We start from the raw sequence: 21,412 nt of genomic DNA, 5'->3' as shown, positions 1-21,412 counted from the left end.
GAAGAGGGGCATACGCCAAAACAGGCAGCGACGTACACCTGTCGCTGCCACCCTGTCACAGTATATGTACTGTGACGGGTTGGAAAGAGGTTAATTTAATTACCATTGGTATTAGTATTAGTATTAGTATTATGCAGCATGAGGGGGTTAATGTATTGCCACTGATGGTCACTGATGCATTAGTGACCGACCAGTGGCAGTTAATTAACCCCTTTGTGCTGCATTAGTGCAACCAGTATCAGTGTTAATTAACACTGGTTGCACTGCTACTGGTTGCATTAATGCAGCACAAAGGGGTTAATTAACTGCCACTGGTCCGTCACTAATGAATCAGTGAACAGCAGTGACAATACATTAACCCCCCCCCATGCATAATACTTATACCATTGGTAACCTCTTCTAAGCTCCCCCCCCCCCCGCCTCAGCGTCCTTACTGTCAGACACTCTGCTCCTCTGGTGTCCTTCATTCAAAAGTCCCGCCTCTGGCCGGCGGCCCGCCTCCCGGTGATGTCACTACCACTACGATCTGTGCATGAATGAACTGACACACCGGGCGGGAGGGCGGGCGAGCGGCTGCTAATACATATAACTATGTGAGCGCTTCACTTCCCTGTCAGAGGAGATACCTGCATGACAGGGAAGTGAAGCGCTCACATAGTTATAGCTATTAGCGACTGCTCGCCCGCCCGCCTGGTGTCAGGTCAGTTCAGTTCATTCATACACATCGTAGTAGTAGGGATCACAGGGAGGTGGGCGGCTGGCCAGAGGAGGGACTTTTCAAACCAGCGCTGCGCCCTCCTCCTTCCTCATGGCGGCCATTAATTTCGGCATGTTTAACCCATTTTCGGCCAAAATGGGATAAGCCCATTTTCGTCCCAAAATTTCGGTGCATCCCTAGTAGAAACACAAAAGCAGCCTGAAGTAGGTGGATGCAATTAAGCCCCTGTTCACACTGAATGGGGCTTTGAAACAAAAATTCTTGTAATCTGCTAAAAAAGAAGCTCATATACTTTTTTGAGCTTCAGGTGTTTTGCTTCAGGCGACAAAACGCTCATTTGTGAATGGGCTATTGAAATTAATGGGATTTTTCTTGTTGGGTGTTTTGAGACTTCAGAGATGAGCATTTTACAAGCTGAAAAATGCTCAGGTGTGAACAGGGCCTTAAGGCCAAGATAACAAATCAGCAGTCTAACGCTTTTCAGAGGGCGGCTAAGCAGCAGCTTTTACGTGTTCAAAGTTGATCCTGATGCCTTCTGAGTGCCTGTGTTGTGTTTTTGTTTCCTTTACCAAGGGATAATTTTGAATAGAACCAACACATCACAACAGTGATTCAAGTGTTGCTTACAGTTCAGTTGATGGGCAAGTTTGGCAGGTGGTGCCCCCTGTCCGCTCTACAAGACACATTCAATTTGCCACAATACAAAGCATCGTGGCATATGTACAACCCCCTCCAGCTGTATGTTAGGTTTTAAGTTGTTGGTTAGAGGGCAGTAAAGCCGCAGCCTCTTTTTACCACCCCATTGCCTGGTTACTATCACACCAAAGGTAGAATGAGTTAGGACCTTCTTTAACTGGTTATGGAAATATGCTTGTTTGAAGGGACAGGGTGTATTGCACTATGCAGGCATACTGAGCTTCAAGTGTCATTCTTTGTTAATCCATTTTCAGGTCAGAGTCATCTAACCATGGAAATCAGCAATTGGCAGAGTTGGATAAAATTGGGGAACTCCATTTGCAGCTTAATAAGTTAAAACATGAAAACATAGCACTGTCGTCAAAACATAATGAAGAGGTGAGTTATTTCCTATAAATGTATTTATTAATTTTTTTACTAGTTTTGGATACAGTGTGAATGGGTTAGAACAGGGATTCCCAAACTACAGCCCTGCAGTTGTTCAGGAACTACAATTCCCATCATGCCTAGTCATGTATGTGAATGTAAAGAGCTTTACAATGCCTCATGGGATGTGTAGTCCTGCAACAGCTGCAGGGCCGTAGTTTTGGAATCCCTGGGTTAGAACTTTGTAACATTCCAAAACGGTACAGTTTACTCTGGAACAGGACAAGAGGAGAAACCTTCCAGTGAAGACGCCTGCTTTAGTGACAGCTGTTGAAATTTCCCTCACGTTGGAGTTATTTCTCCCTGACTTACTGTTGTTCACCTGGGATGGGAATTGGGGCAGAAATCTCTGTATCCGTGACACAGGCAGAAATAAAAAAACCTGAAAAAGATCCTAACCCTTCTTGACATTATCCAAAGCTAAATGCGGTATTTGGGGTGGTTTAAATATAACTAAATAAATATGACCAAATACTAAAATGGCTTGGATTTGATTATTTGGGATTTCTCTCCAGCCTCATTCACAAGCAGCAGCTTTTACACATGGGCACACCACATAAAAAAAAATAAAAACTGCATATGAAAATTCTGCATTGTTTCAGTTCACATACGGTACATGCAGTTGTGTGTTCTGTTGCAAAAAATCTTGCATTGCAGTATTATTATACACATGCATAATTTGTTAAAGCGGCGTTCCACCCTGAAATTTTTTTTTTTCACCGTCCGCTTGCTTTAATTTACCTAAAAAAAAAAAAAGGATTTGGTAATTTTTAAATTTTTTTTTTTGTTTCACTTACCTTCTTTTTAATGAAAATATACTTACCTTCCTTCCTCTTCCTCCCTCTGCGGCCGCGGCCTACGCCGTCACTTCCTCCTTGCATTGACTCCTGGGAGATGAGCGTCATCGATCCCAGAAGTCAATGTGCCTGCACTGGCCCTGCTCGTCACTTCCGGTGAAGGCTCGTCATTCCCTGCTGAAGCTGTGCAGGGATGATGCGCCTGCACCGGAAGTGACGAGCAGCGCATTCTGGGACTCCGACGTCACCAAAGAGGACACCGAAGAGGATGCTCCGGCTTCAGCTGCCCACACCTGAGATGGCAGCGCTGGACAAGACATTTTCAAGGTAAGTATTTCTTGTAAAAGGTAAGTGAACCTGGACAGTTCAGAAGCTATCGTTGCTTAAATGCACTAGCCCTGACTGTCCCAGGGGTATTTTTATCTAAAACAATTTTTCTAGGGTGGAACTCCGCTTTAATGGCACTAAATAGGTGTCTATACTTCATTTTTTAAATATAAATCTCCTGAATGAGCTGTAAAGAATACTTTGGGAGCCAGTGGGATGTTTTTATAGAAGCCATAGAAAATACTCTATTGTTGACAGTGATCTAGTGCCTTGAAAAAGTATTCATATCCCTGACTTCAAGGTTGCCCAGTGTATTACTTATCTGGCTTAGGAGATCAGTATGGTTTTACCTATTCATTTTTTTTTTTTTTTCTTTCTTTTTTTTCCCGTCACATGGGAAAAGGGAAAAGTAAAAGATAATTATTATTTAGAGATCTATATCATGCTGTTATCAGTAAGTAATTGATCACTATTTTAGTGATTTGTTGTTGTACGGGGAACCACACACTGGTTAGTTCAGCTCCTGGGTTGACCAATGGAGCTTGATTATCAGAAATAACCTTGTTCTCCAGCCAAAATGTAAAATAAACACATAGTGAAAACAAAAGTACCTGTTCTCAGGGCTTGTAATTTTATATGTAGCACCCTCCTAGGTAGGTGCTAGTGAGAAAGTATAGTTTTGAGCTCTGTCTGCTTACCAGAAGAGCTTCAGGCAAATCTATATTGTTCTCTGCCTATCAGGGAGCAGGATCTATTAGTGAGATCTGCTCATTGTGCTCAGTATGCGATTCATTCAGTCTGAAGAGTGTTTCACGCTGGTCCAATAGGGAGGCATGTTGGACAGTGGGAGAAAACCTGACGAATGAGTGTATAGGCTTTTGATACAGCCCTGGTGATTGGCAGAGGGGAGGTCGTCTCAGTGCATTCTGGGATACTGTATAAAAGCTTTGTAGAGGTGTCATGCAGTCGTAGGAGGTTGTCCTGAGGGCCAGAGGAGAGGTTGAGAGGAGCTGAGCTCAGAGGTCCAGGGAAGCTGACTGAGAGGGGAGACACTAAAGACCCTGCGACTGCACTATCGTGAGTACAGGGGCTCGTGTCAAGGAGCTTGACCTGAGGGGGGTCACCCCTACTTGTAGGATAGTCAGTGGACGAGTGTCAGCAGAGGAAAAGAGAGATGATACTTGGGAGAGTGTCCTGAAGATAATTGTTTGTTCACCAAGTCGTCTTAGGAAAAAGAGACTCAATTAAAATTCATCCATAGTGTCAGGGTGAATCAACAGCCTGGCTGTATCAGAAGACAGGAGCCCTTAACATTGACTATAGTTAACCTGGTGTATGCCACTATTTCCTTCTTCTATCCCCATTTTACAATAAACCACAAAACAACCAAATACCCCTGGACTGATTATTGGAGTGAGCTGAAGAGAAGAAATTAGGAACTTGTATCTGTCATGACTGTGTGCTAGTAACTTAGGGGGACCCGTAGAGTGAATAACTGGCAGTCCTTACGGGGGCAGTGCTACATATACATGCAACCTGTAGTGCACTAGTAAACCTGATACATTTTTGTCAGTAATCTAATGATCTGGGAACGCCTTTTGCCTATTTGCTTGTAATGCAGGAGAACTATTTCCAAAAGCATACACTGTGGGTTCTTCTTTCCCTGTGTCTCAAATGCAGAAAACCTTTACCATGTAACATGTACTAAGTTCAATAGATTAATTACAGCCATTCAAATTCAATCATAGAAATCAGATTGATGTAAATGTTTTACACAGCTTGGAAGTCTTGGCACCTGTGATTTATTGGTTTAATTCACAGGTTTCAAACACAAGGCCCGCGGGCTGAATGCGGCCCCCCCAGGCCACTTCATGTGGCTCTCGCACCTCTCCTGCAGCACCCCCCTTGTCTCTGCCCCCACATTGTCTCAGTAGTCGGCAGCAGAGGGGACAGAACTCCTTTGCCAGATCCAGTGCTTCTCTGTGCAGCTGCAGAAGGGCTTGTCTTTGCCCCCCCCCCCTTCTTAGCAGTCGGCAGCAGAGAGGAGGGTAGAACTCCTCCTACAGATCCTGCACCTCTCTGTCCAGCCGCAACACCACCTTTTCTCTGCCTCCCCTGATCTCAGCATTCAGCAGACTCTGGAAGCTGACTCTACCCCTCCTCTGGTCCTCCTCCTCCAGAACCTGTAATTTCTTCCTCCCAGATCCACCTGCATCTTCATCCTGGCAGCAGCACCGTGTAAGTGGGTGCACTGTGATGTAAGGAAGGGTGGGTGACTCTGGACTTCTGATGGCGGGGGGGCTCTTGACATCTCATGTAAGGGGGCGTGATGTGCTCTGGACATCTAATCTTACATATATAACCGGCCCTTTGAGGGCAACCATAATGCTGATGTGGGCCGTGATGAAACTTAGTTTGACACCCCTGGTTTAATTTGAATGTTATAGAAGTTCATAATAGTATTTATATGCTGATTTTTATATTTCTTGAATCCCTTTTTAAGTTGCTGTCATGGGAAAACCAGGTTGTCAGGCTTCGTTGTGAGGTTGAGAAAGGAGAGGCAGCTCGTCAAAGTCTAGAATATGAATTGGCAGTGGCAAGAAAACAATGTGGTATGGAAAGGATGGCTCTGGAAGAGGAGAAAGAAAAGGCCATCAAAATACAAGAACATTTTAAAGGTAAAATGATAAAGATCTGTGCTCCTGCAGTCCACTTCATGGCCATTTATAATATGGTTTCAACTTTACCCCATACCTGATAAACGGTGGTGAGGCTGCCACTTTTGCAGAAGTGACAGCCTGAATAGGTGACGTGGCTGTTGCCAATTTTAAATGTGACAGCGGTTGCAGGGGAGAAGGTTCCCTGCCTGCTGTCATGGGGAGGCAGTTTGATGGTGAAGGGGAGGAATTTGCAACATGTTACACGTATATTTAGGGTGTAACATGTAACCAGGTTCAAAAGGTGAACCTAGCCTTTAAATTGTTTAAATAACACAGTGTTATTTAGAATCTTAAAAATCTTTGCTGTGGCTCATAGTGCCACAAAATAGTGGGACTGTCTTTCTGCTCACCCATCTGCAGGGATGCATGCAGTATATCTATCTGTGTTGTGAGTCTTGTTTAACACTATTCCAAACACAACTTTATGACTCTTACTGTACAGGTAGTTAACCCCTTAATAAAAAAGGGTAAAACAAATCCTCATGCCTGAGCACTGTTTTGCGACTATGACACATGGTAGTAAAACTATACATATCATTACCTTTTTTTTTTTTTTTTCAGGACAAATTTGGTGGGTTAACAGTATTGGGTATGTCCTGATTTATATTTTTATATATATATATATATATGGATTTGAAATGAAACAAACAAGATGTGCTTTAACTGCAGACATACATCAAAATCTGGTGAAAGGTGTAGGAATTACAACAGTTTATATATGTGCCTCCCACTTTTTAAGGGACCAAAAGTAATGGGACAATTGGCTGCTCAGCTGTTCCATGGCCAGGTGTGTGTTATTCCCTCATTATCCCATTTACAAGGAGCAGATAAAAGGTCCACAGTTAATTTCAAGTGTGCTATTTGCATTTGTAATCTGTTGCTGTCAACTCTCAATATGAGATCCAAATAGCTGTCACTATCCATGAAGCAAGCCATCATTAGGCAGAAAAAACAAAACAAACCCATCAGAGAGATAGCAAACACATTAGGTGTGGCCAGTCAACTGTTTGGAACATCCTTAAAAAGAAAAAACGCAACGGTGAGCTCAGCAACACCAAAAGACCCGGAAGACCATGGAAAACAACTGTGGTGGATGACCGAAGAATTCTTTCCCCGGTGAAGAAAACACCATTCACAACAGTTGGCCAGATCTAGAACACTCTCCAGGAGGTAGGTGTATGTGTGTCAAAGTCAACAATCAAGAGAAGACTTCACCAGAGTAAATACAGAGGTTTCACCACAAGATGTAAACCATTGGTGAGCCTCAAAAACAGGAAGGCCAGATTAGAGTTTGCCAAACAACATCTAAAAAAGCCTTCACAGTTCTGGAACAACATCCTATGGATAGATGAGACCAAGATCAACTTGTACCAGAGTGATGGGAAGAGAAGAGTATGGAGAAGGAAAGGAACTGCTCATGATCCAAAGCATACCACCTCATCAGTGAAGCATGATGATGGTGGTGGTAGTGTCATGGCATGGGCATGTATGGCTGCCAATGGAACTTGTTCTCTTGTTTTTATTGATGATGTGAATGCTGACAAAAGCAGCAGGATGAATTCTGAAGTGTTTCGGGCAATATTATCTGCTCCTATACAGCCAAATGCTTCAGAACTCATTGGACAGCGCTTCACAGTGCAGATGGACAATGACCCGAAGCATACTGCGAAAGCAACCAAATAGTTTTTTAAGGGAAAGGAATGGAATGTTATGCAATGGCCAAATCAATCAACTGACCTGAATCCGATTGAGCATGCATTTCACTTGCTGAAGACAAAACTGAAGGGAAAATGCCCTGAGAAAAAGCAGGAACTGAAGACAGTTGCAGTAGAGGCCTGGCAGAGCATCACCAGGGATGAAACCCTGTTGATGTCTATTGTCTATGCGTTCCAGACTTCAGGCTGTAATTGACTGCAAAGGATTTGCAACCAAGTATTAAAAAGTGAAAGTTTGATTTATGATTGTTAATCTGTCCCATTACTTTTGGTCCCTTAAAAAGTGGGAGGCACATATACAAAGTGTTGTAACTCCTACACCGTTCACCTGATTTGGATGTAAATACCCTAAAATTAAAGCTGAAAGTCTGCAGTTAAAGCACATCTTTATTTGTTTCATTTCAAATCCATATATATATATATATATATATATATATATATATATATATATATATATATATATATATATATATATATATATATATATATATATATATATAGGAAATACATTTATAAGAGACAAGGCCAAACCTGGCTGGCTAAACCGTAACGTTAAAAAAGCTTATTAGGGGAAAAAAAATGGCCTTCAAGAAATATAAATCAGAGGGCACAGTATCGGCTTTCGAGCAATACAAGGAGGCAAATAAGAAAAGTAAATACGAAATCAAAATGGCTAAAATCAACTTTGAGAGACAAATAGCGGAGGATAATAAAAAGAAGCCAAAGAAATTCTTTAAATATATCAACAGCAAAAAAGCTAGGGCAGAGCATATTGCACACATAATTAATGAAGATGGGGGGATGGTTACAGAGGACACTGAAAAGGCAACCGTGCTGAACGCCTTTTTCTCATCAGTCTTTACTCAGGAAAAGGAGGGGTACACTGACCATAACTGTATGGTCAGTAGTATTACACAGGACTTGCCGCTATGGCTAACATCAGGGAAAGGCCGGATAAAATTAATACAAACAAATCACCAGGCCTGGATGGCGTACATCCGAGAGTACTCAAAGAACTCAGATTATATCTAGACCACTGTTCCTGATCTTTGCTGACAGTATTATGACAGGAAATGTACCAGGGGATTGGAGGAAAGCTAACGTGATACCGATATTCAAAAAAGGGCAGAGGCATGTCCCGGGTAATTATAGGCCTGTCAGTCTGACATCGATAGTATGTAAACTTCTGGAGGGGATGAAAAGGGACTATATCGTAGAGTTTGCTAAAGACAACAACATCATCAGCAGTAATCAGCACGGGTTTACAAATGGGCGTTCTTGTCAAACCAATCTCTTAACATTCTACGAGGAGGTGAGCTGTGAGCTAGATAGGGGCAGACCAGTGGATGTGGTGTACCTGGATTTCGCCAAGGCGTTTGATACAGTTCCCCACAAGCGCCTAATTTATAAAATAAGGTCTGCAGGTATTGACCGCAGGGTTTGCTTTGGATACGGAATTGGCTAAAATGGCGTGTCCAAAGGGTGGTAATAAACAGCGCATACTCAGACTGGTCTGAGGTGGTAAGCGGGGTCCCCCAAGGCTCAGTCCTGGGTCCTACCTTGTTCAATTTATTCATAAACAGCATTGAGGACGGGATCAGTAGTTCGATATCAGTTTTTGGGGAATCAAAAATGGAGAAAGATCTGGGAGTGTTGGTAGATGATAGACTAGGCAATAGCATGCAATGTCAAGCGGCAGCTGCCAAAGCCAGCAGAATATTAGCATGCATAAAGAAAGGGATGTATTCCAGAGATAAGACTATAATCCTTCCACTTTATAAAACTCTGGTCTGACCACATCTGGAGTATTCTGTCCAGTTCTGGTCGCCAGTCCTCAGGAGGGATGTGTTGGAGCTGGAGAGGATCCAGAGAAGGGCAACTAAGCTAATTAGGGGATTGGAGGACCTTAATTATGAAGAGCGTCTGCAATCGCTTGATTTATTCTCCCTGGAGAAGAGACACCTGAGAGGGGACATGATGGCAATTTATAAATCTCTCAATGGTGATCTCGGCATAGAAAAAAAGCTATTCAGTCGTAGGGAGTGCATGAGGACTCGAGGGCATACATTGCGATTAGAGGAGAAGCGTTTTAACCTCAGGCAACGTGGGAGGTTCTTTACTGTTAGAGCTACAAGATTGTGGAATTCTCTACCACAAGAGGTGGTTTCTGTGGTAAGTATGGTGGCTTTCAAAAGACTTTTAGACGTACATCTCAAGGATCAGAAAATTCAGGGTTATGTGAGATGATTACGGCCACACGCACCTACACAGGTTGAACTGGATGGACTATTGTCTTTATTCAACCTCACCTACTATGTAACTATGTATGTAACTTTTGGCTCCCTGTGGCGGTTGTTGGGCTGGGGGAGCGGAAGTTTTACCATCTGCGGGTACGCGCCTCACAAGGCCGTATCCAGCCAAAAATGTAGGCCATGGCTTTGCGGCCTACTCGCAGCTGACTGAGCTGAGTGAGGCGGCTGAAAATTTAGGCCACGGCTTTGTAGCCTACCCGTCGGCGCTAGTTGCTGACCGAGTTGTTAACCGGGCTGCTGACTAAGCGGACCGATTGGGCTTGCGTTCTGACGGCTGGGTGCCCTCAAAAATTTAGCCTGCAGCTTGTGGTCTCCTAGGCCATGCAGCCGAGGTGGGCTCCTCCGTTTGGGGGGGGGGGGGCGGCCTCAGGGAGTCTATCTGAAGCCACAGACTCTCCCTTTGGGCATCTACCGGACAGGAAATCCGTGCTATTGTGGCTGGGCCTCTACAACAATTTAGGCCGTGGCTTGCGGCCTGCTGGGCCATATGGCCAAATTGGCACCTCCCTTGATCAGGATGGCGCTGTTGGGCGATTTATTTTTAGTGACAGTTTTGCCGCCATTATTGTGTGGGTGATGGTACCCTGCCTGCGCGTCCGCGTCACAGCGGGCAGCCCCCCTTTCATGCGGGCTGTGTCCTATTTTGTCCTCTATGGAGGGCTCCGAGAGTGACCCCCCCCTTTGTTATTCTGCGGGGTCTCATGGGTGGTCCATTTGTGGACCTTGGCCGGCGTTCTCTTGCGGGGTTGCAGTCGGCAGCCTCCCTTGATCAATATGTTTCGAGGTGAGCTTGGTCTGTAGCGACCCTGCTGGGTCTGCCTCCGCGCACTTCGAGTGCTCTGATAGGAGGAAATCCTCTTATACGGCAGTTGCGCATGTGAAGGCATGGTGGCTACAGTTATTTCGTCAGTGCGGGTCTTTTTAAAAAGTGAAGGATGCAGCTGCCGCTGCGTTGGAGGCACTGGTCCTCTTTAGGTACCCGCAGCACCTCATAGGAGGCAAAGGGATTCCCTTTTCCTGCCTACTTTGACAAAATTGTCGCGAGTTAGTGGGTTGGTCCTAAATGCAATATGGCAGTGCCTAAGCGTTTCGATATGCCCTTAGAGAGTCTCTGTTGAATATGTGGATGTCCCACCTGTGGTGGACTCTCAGGTTCCCGGGGCAGAAGAAATCCACTTTAATTCATGGTGGAGGAGCCTTTAAAGATCCCTTTGACAGGAGAGCCAAGACTTGGTCTGCCACGTGCTCCTGTGACTGGTTCGGTCCTTGATCCCTGTTCACCATAGCTTGGTGTCCCAGACTGACGGAGTGATCAAAGATTTGTGTCAGGATCTGGAGAGGGAACAGCTTCCCCCTGCCTTTGCGGAGCTGGCGGACTAGTTGGTCCAGGGGTTGCAGTTTGTCATTGATGCCTCCCTGGAAGCGGCTCCCTAAGGCTGGCCATACACTATACAATTTTCTTATTCAATTTCCTTTAGATTTACCTTAAACTATGTAGTGCAAGGGCCTGCGTGACTGCATACAAATTGAAAGTGTTTAGGTTTGACCCTATATTACATGGTTTTGGTAAATCTAAAGGAAAGTTGAACAAGAAAATTGTATAGTGTATGGCCAGCCTTAGTCTCTAGGCTGTCCGTGACAGCAGGGGTCCTTCGGCGCATGATATGACTGAAATGCTGGTCTGTGAACCAGACTTTACAGAAGGCTTTATCTGATCCTACCTTTGTGGGGAATCGCCTGTTCGGATCCTCCCTGGATGATAACATTAAGGGTCTTTCAGATGGAAGAGTATTCTTTTTTCACAGGCTGCCAGGGGTGAAAGGTCTCATCGCAGTTGTATGCCTTTTCTTTCTCGGCTCATAAGTGGCCTTTTCGTTCCTCAGGATCCCAAGATCAAAGGATCTAAGTCTGTTAGGACCTCCTCCGGAGTTTCCAAGAGGACCTGGCCTGGTATGTCGAGAGAAGGTCTTTCCAGACCTGCAGACAAGCCCTCTTCTGTCTGAAGGGGCTCTCTCACCCGTACCTAGGGTGGGGGGGACGTCTTTGCTTCTTTCCGGACCCCGTGGACCTCCCTGATTTAAGTCAGGTGGGTCCACGAGCTGCCTCGGTCCGGCTACAAGATCAAGTTTTGGTCTTATCCTCCAGAGAGGTTCTTCCTTCCAACCTACGTTTATCCCCGGACTGCCTGCGAGGTCTCCTCGGGGCGGTGCAAGACTTGCTACTACATGAAGTGATTGTTCCGGTTTCAGAATTGGACTTTTTTTTTTTTTATAGGTTTTATTAAAACCTGTTTACAGTTCCTAGTAAGGAAGGCACGGTATGTCCAATCTTGGACCTCTAAGCTTTGAACCGCTTTGTGCGGGTAGAGATGCTCCGAATGGAGTCCATTTGGTACATCCCCTTGATGTAGTGACATCCCTACATCAAGGGGATCATGTGCCTCTATCGATATCAAGGACGTTTACCTTCCTATTCTGATATGTCAGTCATTCGCGCTTCCTCCGCTTTGCCGTGGGCGAGAAGCATTAACAGTGGCATTAACCTTTGGTCTCGCCTCAGCTCCTCGGGTCTTCACAAGTGTTGGCCTCGGTGTTGGCGTTGTTGCGCCAGTGGGGGATTGAGGTACTGGAGTACCTGGATGATCTGCGAGCAGAGTCTCCAACTGTTCTGATGGACAACCGAGAGATTACTGTGCGGACTCTGCAGGAGTTCAGTTGGAAATTAAAATTTCCATAAATCGGCTCTGGTTCCATCCACCGACTATCTGGGGCTGCTCTGGACTCGGCCTCAGCCAGGGTGTTCCTACCTTGGGACAAGCTCCAAAGCTGCAGGATGCCATTCATCTCCTGTTGACAAGCATTCATCTCCTGTTGACAAGCAGTCAATTATCTCTCAGGACATGCATGTGGGTGCTGGGTCTGATGGTGTCTATCTTCGAGGCGACTCCGTTTGCTCAGTTCCACACGAGACCTCTGCAAAAAAGAGAGATTCTTGTCACGTGGGACAAAAATCCACAGTCTCTAGACATTCTGATCCTGTTGAGCCGGGGTATGAGAGGGTCCCTGTTTTGGGGGCTTTGCTCCCCAGAGCTTTGACAGGATAGATCTTTCCGCCCCTTTACTGGAGGGTGGTCTCCACGGATGCCAGTCTGTCTGGTTGGGGTGGTGTTTTTGGCACAGATTGTGCTCAGGGGGTCTGGACTCTGGAAGAATCCAGACTACCGATCTATATACTGGACATTTCCTCCGGAGGTATTTTCTAAGTTTTGTCTCCGGTGGGGAACTCCCTGAGGTGGTCCTGTTGGCCTCTCGTCTCAACAGTGAGGTGCTTGGGTTTGTGGCACGGTCTCTGGATTCTCTGGCCGACGCCTCAGATGCACTGGTGGCTCCTAGGGGCCAGTATCGTCCTGATATATGCTTTTCCTCCTCTAGACCTTCTGCCAAGACTCCTGCGTAGGATCGAGGCAGAAGGGATTCAGGCCATCCTAGTGGCTCCAGACTGGCCTCGCAGGTCTTGGTACGCAGATTTGATACGGTTGGTGCCATTGCTCCTTGGATACTTCCTCTCAGAGGAGATCTGTTGGCCCAAGGGCCAATCTTCCATCTTGCTTTACAGTCACTGGCCTTAACGGCTTGGCTGTCAAAAGCCAGGTGCTGAAGGATAGAGGGTTGTCTGAATCGGTGATTCCCACGCTGCTGAAAGCTAGCAAATCTACTTCTAGGAAGATTTTCCAATGCCTTTTTGAAGAGCGTATTTTGCTTGGTTTGAATCTCTTGGGGATCACCCCCGCTCTTTTCGGTGGAACTGAGTTTTGCCTTCCTTCAACAAGGTGTTGAGCAGCGTCTGGCCTTGGGTACCATCAAGGGCCAGGTTTCGGCCTAGGCGGTTTTCTTTCAATGCCAATTTGGCTACGTATTCTTTTGTTCGCACTGTTGTTCCCGGGGTTCGCCACTTGGCTTCCCTAGTGTGGTCTCCGTTGCCCCGTGTGATCTAAACTTGGTGCTGTTGTTTCTTCAGTAACCACCATTAAAAAATATTTGCACGATTCCTCTGCTTACATTGTCCTAGAAGGTAGCCTTCTTGGTGGCTATTTCTTCTGCATGTTGGGTGTCGGGGCTAGCAGCTTTGTCTTGTCGTTCCCCTTGGTGGTTCATAGAGAGCCCTTGTCAGTTGTTCCTTTGTAAGGTGGTCTCTGGTTTCCACTGAATGAAGACATTGTGTTGCCTTCCCTGTGTCCTAAACCTGAGCATCCTAAGGAGATTGCCTTGCATTCTCTGGATGTGGTTCGGGCGATCAGGGTGTAACTGGTGGCAATCGAGTAGTTTGGGAAATCAGTCTCCCTGTTGTCCTTGCGGATGGACCTCCTCAAGGGGTTGGCAGCGTCTGCCATGACCATTTCCAGATAGATTGGACAGACGGTGGTACAGACCTACTCAGTCAAGGGTCAGGTTCTTCCTTTCCCTGTTTAAGGTGTATTCTACGTGGGCGCTTAGTGCTTCTTGGGCCTTCCATCATCAGTCGTCATTGATGCAGGTTTGCAAGGTGGCCACTTGGTCGTCTGTGCACACTTTAAATTTTACTAGTAGATGTGCTGGCATCTGCGGATGCTGCTTTTGGCTGCAAGGTTTTGCAGGCTGCTGTTTAAGAGGACTAGTCCTCTTTGAGGGTGTATGTTCCAGGTGAGCTCCAGTTGTTCCTGGTTGAGCACCATGTTACCTTGTCGGCTAGGTTTAGCCTTTGGGAATTTTTTTTTTTCTGCTGTTTTTTTCCCACCCCTCATGTTTGATACTACTTTGGGACGTCCCAATGGTCAAGAAGATTCTGGAGCTGTGTCTGTCAATGAATGAAAGAGACAATAGGATTTTTGTCTTACCGTAAAATCCTTTTCTCGGATGTTCATTGAGGGACACATCACCCGCCCCTCTATTGAGTGCCTATATCAGGAAGTGGGAGTATATCTGGGACTGCCCCATAGGCGTGATAAAGCTTTTTCCTGCCTAATGTCCTATTCCTGTAGGGGGCAGCAAAACCCAATTGTCAAAAAGATTCTGGAGCGGTGTACGTCAATGAACATCAGAGAAAAGGATTTTATGGTATGGTAAGACAAAAATCTAATTATTATGGCAAATAATAAATGCATTATAGCTCAATGAATTAAGCCACTGTGTTTTTCTTCTGCCTGCTGCCGTTAACAAGGCTAGTTCCCTGGTCAGTGATCTACTGATTCAAACACAATCCCCGCAGTTTTTCTCTGTTGAGATTTATTTTCAGAAACCCCAGTCTCCTTCATTACGTCAGATGTGCAAGAGACTGTTTCGGCCCTTATTGGTGCAATACATACTATTCTGCAGCTGGAGAATCAACCTGTTTTCTCCAGCCTTGGGTCTTTCAAAGCCCTGTAGTTGTGAAGACATTTTCACTATACCAGCTAATTGCAATTTTACCGCTATGTGGTCGGGAAGCACCCTGAAGGTTCCTTGACCCTACTGTAGATTGGCCAGTGACCCACCTTAACAGTAAAGTTACTGGCCAGTAGAGGATGTGCTTACCTGTAGGGATTCTACTGAGGAGCAGTTGAAATCCCCCTTAACACCCAGCTTTCACTGGTGGACTCTACCCTTCACCCTAACATGGTTTTGACATTCTTCTGTAAAAAAATGTCAGAATGTTTTAAATTCTTCAAAAAAGATCTTTCCACCACCATGGTAGACCTCTCCCTCTTAGAGCAGAGGAACAGATTTGCTGACCTTCCCTTGCCCCCTTGGGGTCTCCTCAAATTTGGTACTCTGGCTCTAGATTCTGAAGGCCATCCTGGCCTGCCAAGGATTTTGTATTCCTGTCCAGTCCTGACATTCATTCAACCATGATAGATAGCACAGTTTGGCTGGTTATCTGAATTTTTTCTCTGTTACTTCTAAGAAATATAGCTAGTTCTTCATCCTTCTTTTTTTTTTTTTATGACACCCAGTTTGATTTGCCCAGGTTTATTTTAATAACACTTCCACAGAATTTTCAGAGGTGAGATTTAAAAAAGGATCCTGCTATACTTCTTCTACATTGCATCAAATGAATTTAATAAAGCTTCCTGTGCCATTATAGTGGTACAGGAAACTGATGTGAGTAGCGTTCACCGCATTAACAAAGGAAAGAGACCGTTTTTAAGTCTGTGTCTCTTCTGTGCCAGTTCCTAGTTTAGAGTGAAATGAAAACTAAAAAGAGCTTTGCTCTTAAATATCAAAAGGGATTTATATAGAAAACTGCGGCAAACCCCCATCAGATCGGACCTCTGGCGTACAAGAGAGGAACTGCTGGTAACCTAGGAGATGTCTCTCATGCCTCTCCCTGCCTGTACAGTGTACACACTACATGGGCAGAGCCTGCATATAGGGACGGAAAGCTTTTTTTTGTTTTCCCCCCCTGCCTATTTGTCCAGCTATTAACCTCGGCAAACGCAGGGTAAAGCTTTCCTCCTCCCTTTCAAATAAGCGGGGGCAGGCAGAGGGATCCTTAGCCTGAGCTCTCCTGCTCTTTATGCTTTGTCTGATGCAGAGAAAACAGGACAGATTCCGCCTTATTAACAGATGGGCTTTAGGAGCAGTATTTGCTCTTTTTTTCTCAATTTAGACTTTATCTGCGCCACTCTATTGATTTGCTCCCACACGTTGGAGGGGAGGGGGGGTCAAATTAATTGACATACTATTGCTTGTAAAGTTTCATTTGTATCCCTTTGGCTGACCCCTGTTCACCACGTGTTCCCTATTAATTGCAGACCCTGTTCTCTGAAAATGATTGCAAAAATTGATTCTTATTTAATTATCCCTCTACAGAACAAATCGAAGAACTACACAGAAAAATGCAAACTTTACAGGGGCATTTCCAGACCACAGAATTCAGGTGGCAGGATACACGAAAAACTCTTGAAATGGATTTGCAAACTCAAAACCAAGCCATTGAAAACTACAGGCAAGATCTAGAGTCACAAATGCTGGACAAGAGTAAGCTGGAATCTGTTATTCAGGTAAGTATGGGATTGATTTACTAAAACTGGAGAGTGTCAATGGTAGCCAATCAGCTTCTATCTTCCGCTTGTTCAGTTAAGCTTTGACAGAAAAACCTGGAAATGGATTGGTTTATATGCAGAGCTGCACCAGATTTTGCACTCTCCAGTTTTAGTACATCAATCCCTGTATGTCTGTTTGGGTGATCTGTCTGGAGCCTGAGCTTAAAGCCTTTTTTTTTTTTCAGTGTTTGCCTGTAAGAAAGAAAAAAGCATATTTAATCCTGTCAATTTTATGTGCTCTCATCTAGAAACAAAATGAGACCATTCAAGAGCTACAACAAAACTTGCATCAATTGAACTTAAAAAACAATACACATATGGATACTGTGAGGCAACATAAAAGTGAGCTTGAATCGAGCCGTGAAAGAGAAGAGAGACTGAGAAATGAGCTTGAGGTAAATGGTGCAACGTAATGTAGATTGTCATTGTGCCAGATGAATTAACCATGGTTCAAAAATTTGAGGTTCAAATGAGAGGCATAAGTGGGTCTTTAAGGCAATTTAATTTATTAAACATAATAGTTGGCTTTTATTTTGCTTGTTACTGACTTTTTCTTTAAAATGTCATATTAAAAAAAAAACAACTAGCCGGTATAAATTACAGGCACCCAGAGGCTCTAATAATACATACATAATTGTAACAGCCTGCAGTTCCTCCACTATGCTATTGGAATTGCAGGCTGCCGCAGGTATAAAACTCTTGGCAGCACATAGACCTCCCAAATAAAGATGTGCACTGCTTATCATAGTTATTGTTACAGCAGCCAAAATACTAATTAAGAATATCATGCACCAATAACGCAGATTATTTACTTCCTCCATTGGTTGCCCATTTTGTTATTCCAAAGATGCTGGAGTTTTTTCCCTTTTACCCTTTGGTAGGCACAAAGATATGGTCTATCCCCAGTGTAACACTGCTGTAACATTAACCAGTCTCAAATCCGGTTGTGCCATGTACACCCAAATAAACTTCATCAAAAGTACACAGTGTGTACGTAGTATGCCTTGTTCACTGTTGCTGCACCCCCTAACACCCTTTCTGTGAAAATGGCAGCCAGGACTTTCTAAGGAATATAGCATTGACTGTAGTGGCTGCTGTAATTTATGGAGCACCTGAACAGTGTTTGTAAACACAGTTCAAAGCATGGTTCATACTCCTTTCACATTAGCGTCTCCAAAGTCACACTGGAAATTGCGCGACTTTGATGCTGCTTTTGGTATGATTTTGATTCGACTTTACATTCTATGGATCGAACTTGCATCAAAAGTCCCACCAAAGTAGTTGTGGGCACCTTTTAAGTTGCGGCAATTTGAACGGGTGCCGTTAAAAAGAATGGTGTGCAGTTTTGTCATGTGACTTTGATGTCCAAAGTTGCATGACAAATCGAACAAGTGTGAATGGAGCCTTAGAGAGGCAATGTAACATTTTTGTTACTTTTGTATTTATCCATTTCATTCATATGAAGATCAAAGGGATGACCTGATGTGAAGTGTAACCAAAGTAAAAACAAAAAAACAAAGAAATACTTCTATCTATGTTTCAGGTTTCTGAATTGTTTCACCCTGTTTCTTTAAAATTCTGTGGACATTTATTCTCCATAAATATCTTATAATCATTCCAGAGAACCATATCTGCATTCATTACCTTTATGTCTGTGTCTACAATAAATTTTGCCTTTTCAATATCTCTATGTGTAGTGCTACATTCAGATGCACTGAGAGCAGGGTTCTGTGCGTCTTTGGCTTTGTTTCAGGTCCGAATTCAGGCAAAGATTCGGACCTGAAATAGTGAACGAGGACGCACCGGACTCCTGCTGCAAGCCAATGCTGCAGATAGTGTGAACCCAGCCTGAAAGAATACATCCCTGATCACTCTTTAGACTAGCGCGCTCCTGCCTGCTACCCACTGCATGGTGCACACTTTAGCTGTGCTGATCAGGTACTTGATTACTGTTCTAGAACCGATCTCATATAATGTAATCAAGCAACTGAGTGGGAGACTGTATAGATAATGCCAGTGGCCAACTCCTTCCTTGGAACATGCTCAAGAATTTGTTCTTTCACTTTTGCAATCAGCAGGAAGCTGATGTATCACCCCACCTTGACCCCCAAGGATTTGCACACCTTTTCAAAGTAACAGAAAATATTTCAACAGTACTAATACAGTGTTTTGAGTCAGTGATTATTGCTTTTTATTATCTGATGTAATGAATGTCACTTTATTACTCCAGTTAAAGCAGTAGTATACTTAAAAAAAAAAAAAAAAGATTCCCCTTGCAAGGTAAAAGCATAATGTGCCAGTATGCATTGCAGAAGTAAAAGCACTTAGGCCCCTTTCACACTTGTGCGACCTAAAAAGTTGCACGATTTTGCCGCGCTTTTGACTGGACTTTAAGTAATGCCTGTGTAATCTTGAGGTCTATGAACCTCAGAACGTATCAAAGTTGGACCAAAGTAGTGCAGAGACTACTTTGAAGTCGCACAGATATGACCTGTACTCATTGAAAATCATGGAGTACGACTTGTCATGCGACTTTGCAGTTCCAACTCGCAGGTCACGTCGCACAAGTGTGAAAGAAGCCTAAAGCTGTTCCTATGAAAGATCTTTAAAGACCTCTCATTATGCTTTTGTAACTTTATTTATGCCTATGGGGGACCGAGTGCATGTAATTCTTGGTCCCATTGTAATCCCTCCTGCCCTTGACAATCAGGGTTGTCTGACCGTTTTCCACTTGCTGTCCAACAACACTGCTAGCAAGACAGATTTGTGAGTCACAGCACTGGTCTTTGGTAGCAGGGGCTGTTGTGGATACCAGTACTGCTATTAACAAAAATGTCACACAACCTGGGTGCTGTGCCTGTCTTTTGCTTGTAAACATACAGCCCCAGCCAGTGGATTACACAGTCCCGCAGCACTGTGAGATCTTTTATTTTTGTTCATGAGTAATTAGCACTGCACTGGTCCTGACAGCTCTCTTATGGTTCATTCATAAAAGCGAAAGATAACACAGCACTGCAGGTTTGTGTAATACATCAGCTGGGGCTGTTTAGGTGTACAGGCACCGGCAGATAGATCACAGAGAGACAAAGAACTTAGTAATCTTTTGATATGAATGAACAATGAGCACTGTGTTCATAATGTTAAAAGAACAGTGAGCAGAGCGAGAAAGTGGGGGATCAGTGCTGGTTATACCTCGCCCCATAAGAAAACCCATAATGTGGGCTTGAAAAATGGAGCTACGGCCAGCAAAGAGGGTCTTTTAATCCTCAATAAAACCACTCTAAACTGAACATGATCAAGCACTTTATGCACTTCGTCCCCTCTGGGATTCAATAAACTTTATACAATTTTATGAGAGTTTTTATTTATTCCATCAAATCTGTCAGTCGCAGCTAAGGGTAATCCTAAACTGTCCACTCCTAATTTATTTGTATCAAATATATTTTCCCTTCAGTGAAGCTAGGAATAAACCATATGATTTGACAATATTGTTTCTATGCATGAAACATGTATGTACTACAGTCTGCACTTTATACGGTTTTCATCACTGACAGTATTGCAACTTTTGTCTTTTACAGGCAGCAAGTCAGAGAGTGAAAAAATTGATAGAGAACATAGAGGCAGAAAGAGCAGCGCACTTTGAGTCCAAGTTTAATTCTGAAGTTATCCAGGTACCTAGTTACATAGTTGGTAAGGTTGAATAAAGACGTAAGTCCATCCAGTTCCTCCTGTATGGGTGTCGGTGTATAAGTGTGTATGTATTTATGTTTCTACCATTTCCCGTATCCCTGTATATTTTGTTTGCTAAGATGCCCTTCTAAGAGTTTTTCTCAATTATGTACTCTCCCCTTTGACACTATCATTTGTGGAAGGTTCCACATCTTTACTGCTCTAACATTTAAAGAACCCCCTGTGTACTTTATGGTTAAACTGCTTCTCGGCCAACTTCATTGAGTGACCATGTGTCTTAAGACTTGAGACTGAATAGTTTCTCCCTATGCTAGAATCACCATTTCGATATTTTTACAGTAAGTGCCCTACATACGAACATTTAACTTGCAAACTTTCAAAGATGAGAACGTGTTTGCATGTCAATCCTGTAAAGCTGGTTACACACTTTTTTATTACATTCACCCCAACAGGCTAAATGTTGGTGCAGCAACCTCCCCCCGCTGTGCCTTTGTGTTCTGACAGGGGGACTTTGTCTGCAAGCGCTGATTTTTATTGGACTTCTTAACAAGTTGGACTTACGAACAGGTTCCCGGAACGGAACTCGTTCGTAAGTTGGGAGCCTACTGTATATTGAAATCAAATCTTGTAAGTGTCTTTTCTCCAGGGAGAATAAGTTTTATTTATGTAGTCCTTCATAACTGAGGTCCTCCAGTACCTTTTATCAGATTCCTTGCCCTTCTCTGGACTCTGTCCAGTTCCAGGACATTCTTCCTGACAACTATAGACCAAAACTGGATGGCATACTCAAGATGTGTCTGCACCAGATTTCTTTACAGTGGAAGAATTATAGTCTTATCTCTGGAGTAAATACCCTTTTGGTTCATGCTTATAGTCTGATAGCTTTGCTTGCTGCAGCTTCCCAGCTACCCAGAGGTTCTCCCTCTAGAGTGTAACCTGCATTCATATTTT

The 21,412-nt window shown here is 44.0% G+C and overlaps 1 protein-coding gene across 1 annotated transcript in view; it reads left to right on the top strand.

Annotated features, from left to right (window-relative positions):
• Positions 1–21,412, top strand: part of CCDC171 (coiled-coil domain containing 171) — a 109,378-nt gene that overhangs the window by 21,092 nt on the left and 66,874 nt on the right. The window contains exons 3-7 of the mRNA XM_082275063.1: positions 1,669–1,792; positions 5,468–5,642; positions 16,539–16,729; positions 17,020–17,166; positions 20,350–20,442. Of these exons, the coding sequence (XP_082131189.1) occupies positions 1,669–1,792; positions 5,468–5,642; positions 16,539–16,729; positions 17,020–17,166; positions 20,350–20,442 (730 nt within the window). The remainder of the gene's footprint in view (positions 1–1,668; positions 1,793–5,467; positions 5,643–16,538; positions 16,730–17,019; positions 17,167–20,349; positions 20,443–21,412) is intronic.

Source organism: Pelophylax lessonae, assembly GCF_965119305.1.
Source record: "Pelophylax lessonae genome assembly, chromosome: 1".
Classification (NCBI taxonomy): Eukaryota; Metazoa; Chordata; class Amphibia; order Anura; family Ranidae; genus Pelophylax; species Pelophylax lessonae.
This window is presented reverse-complemented; position numbering and strand designations above follow the sequence as displayed.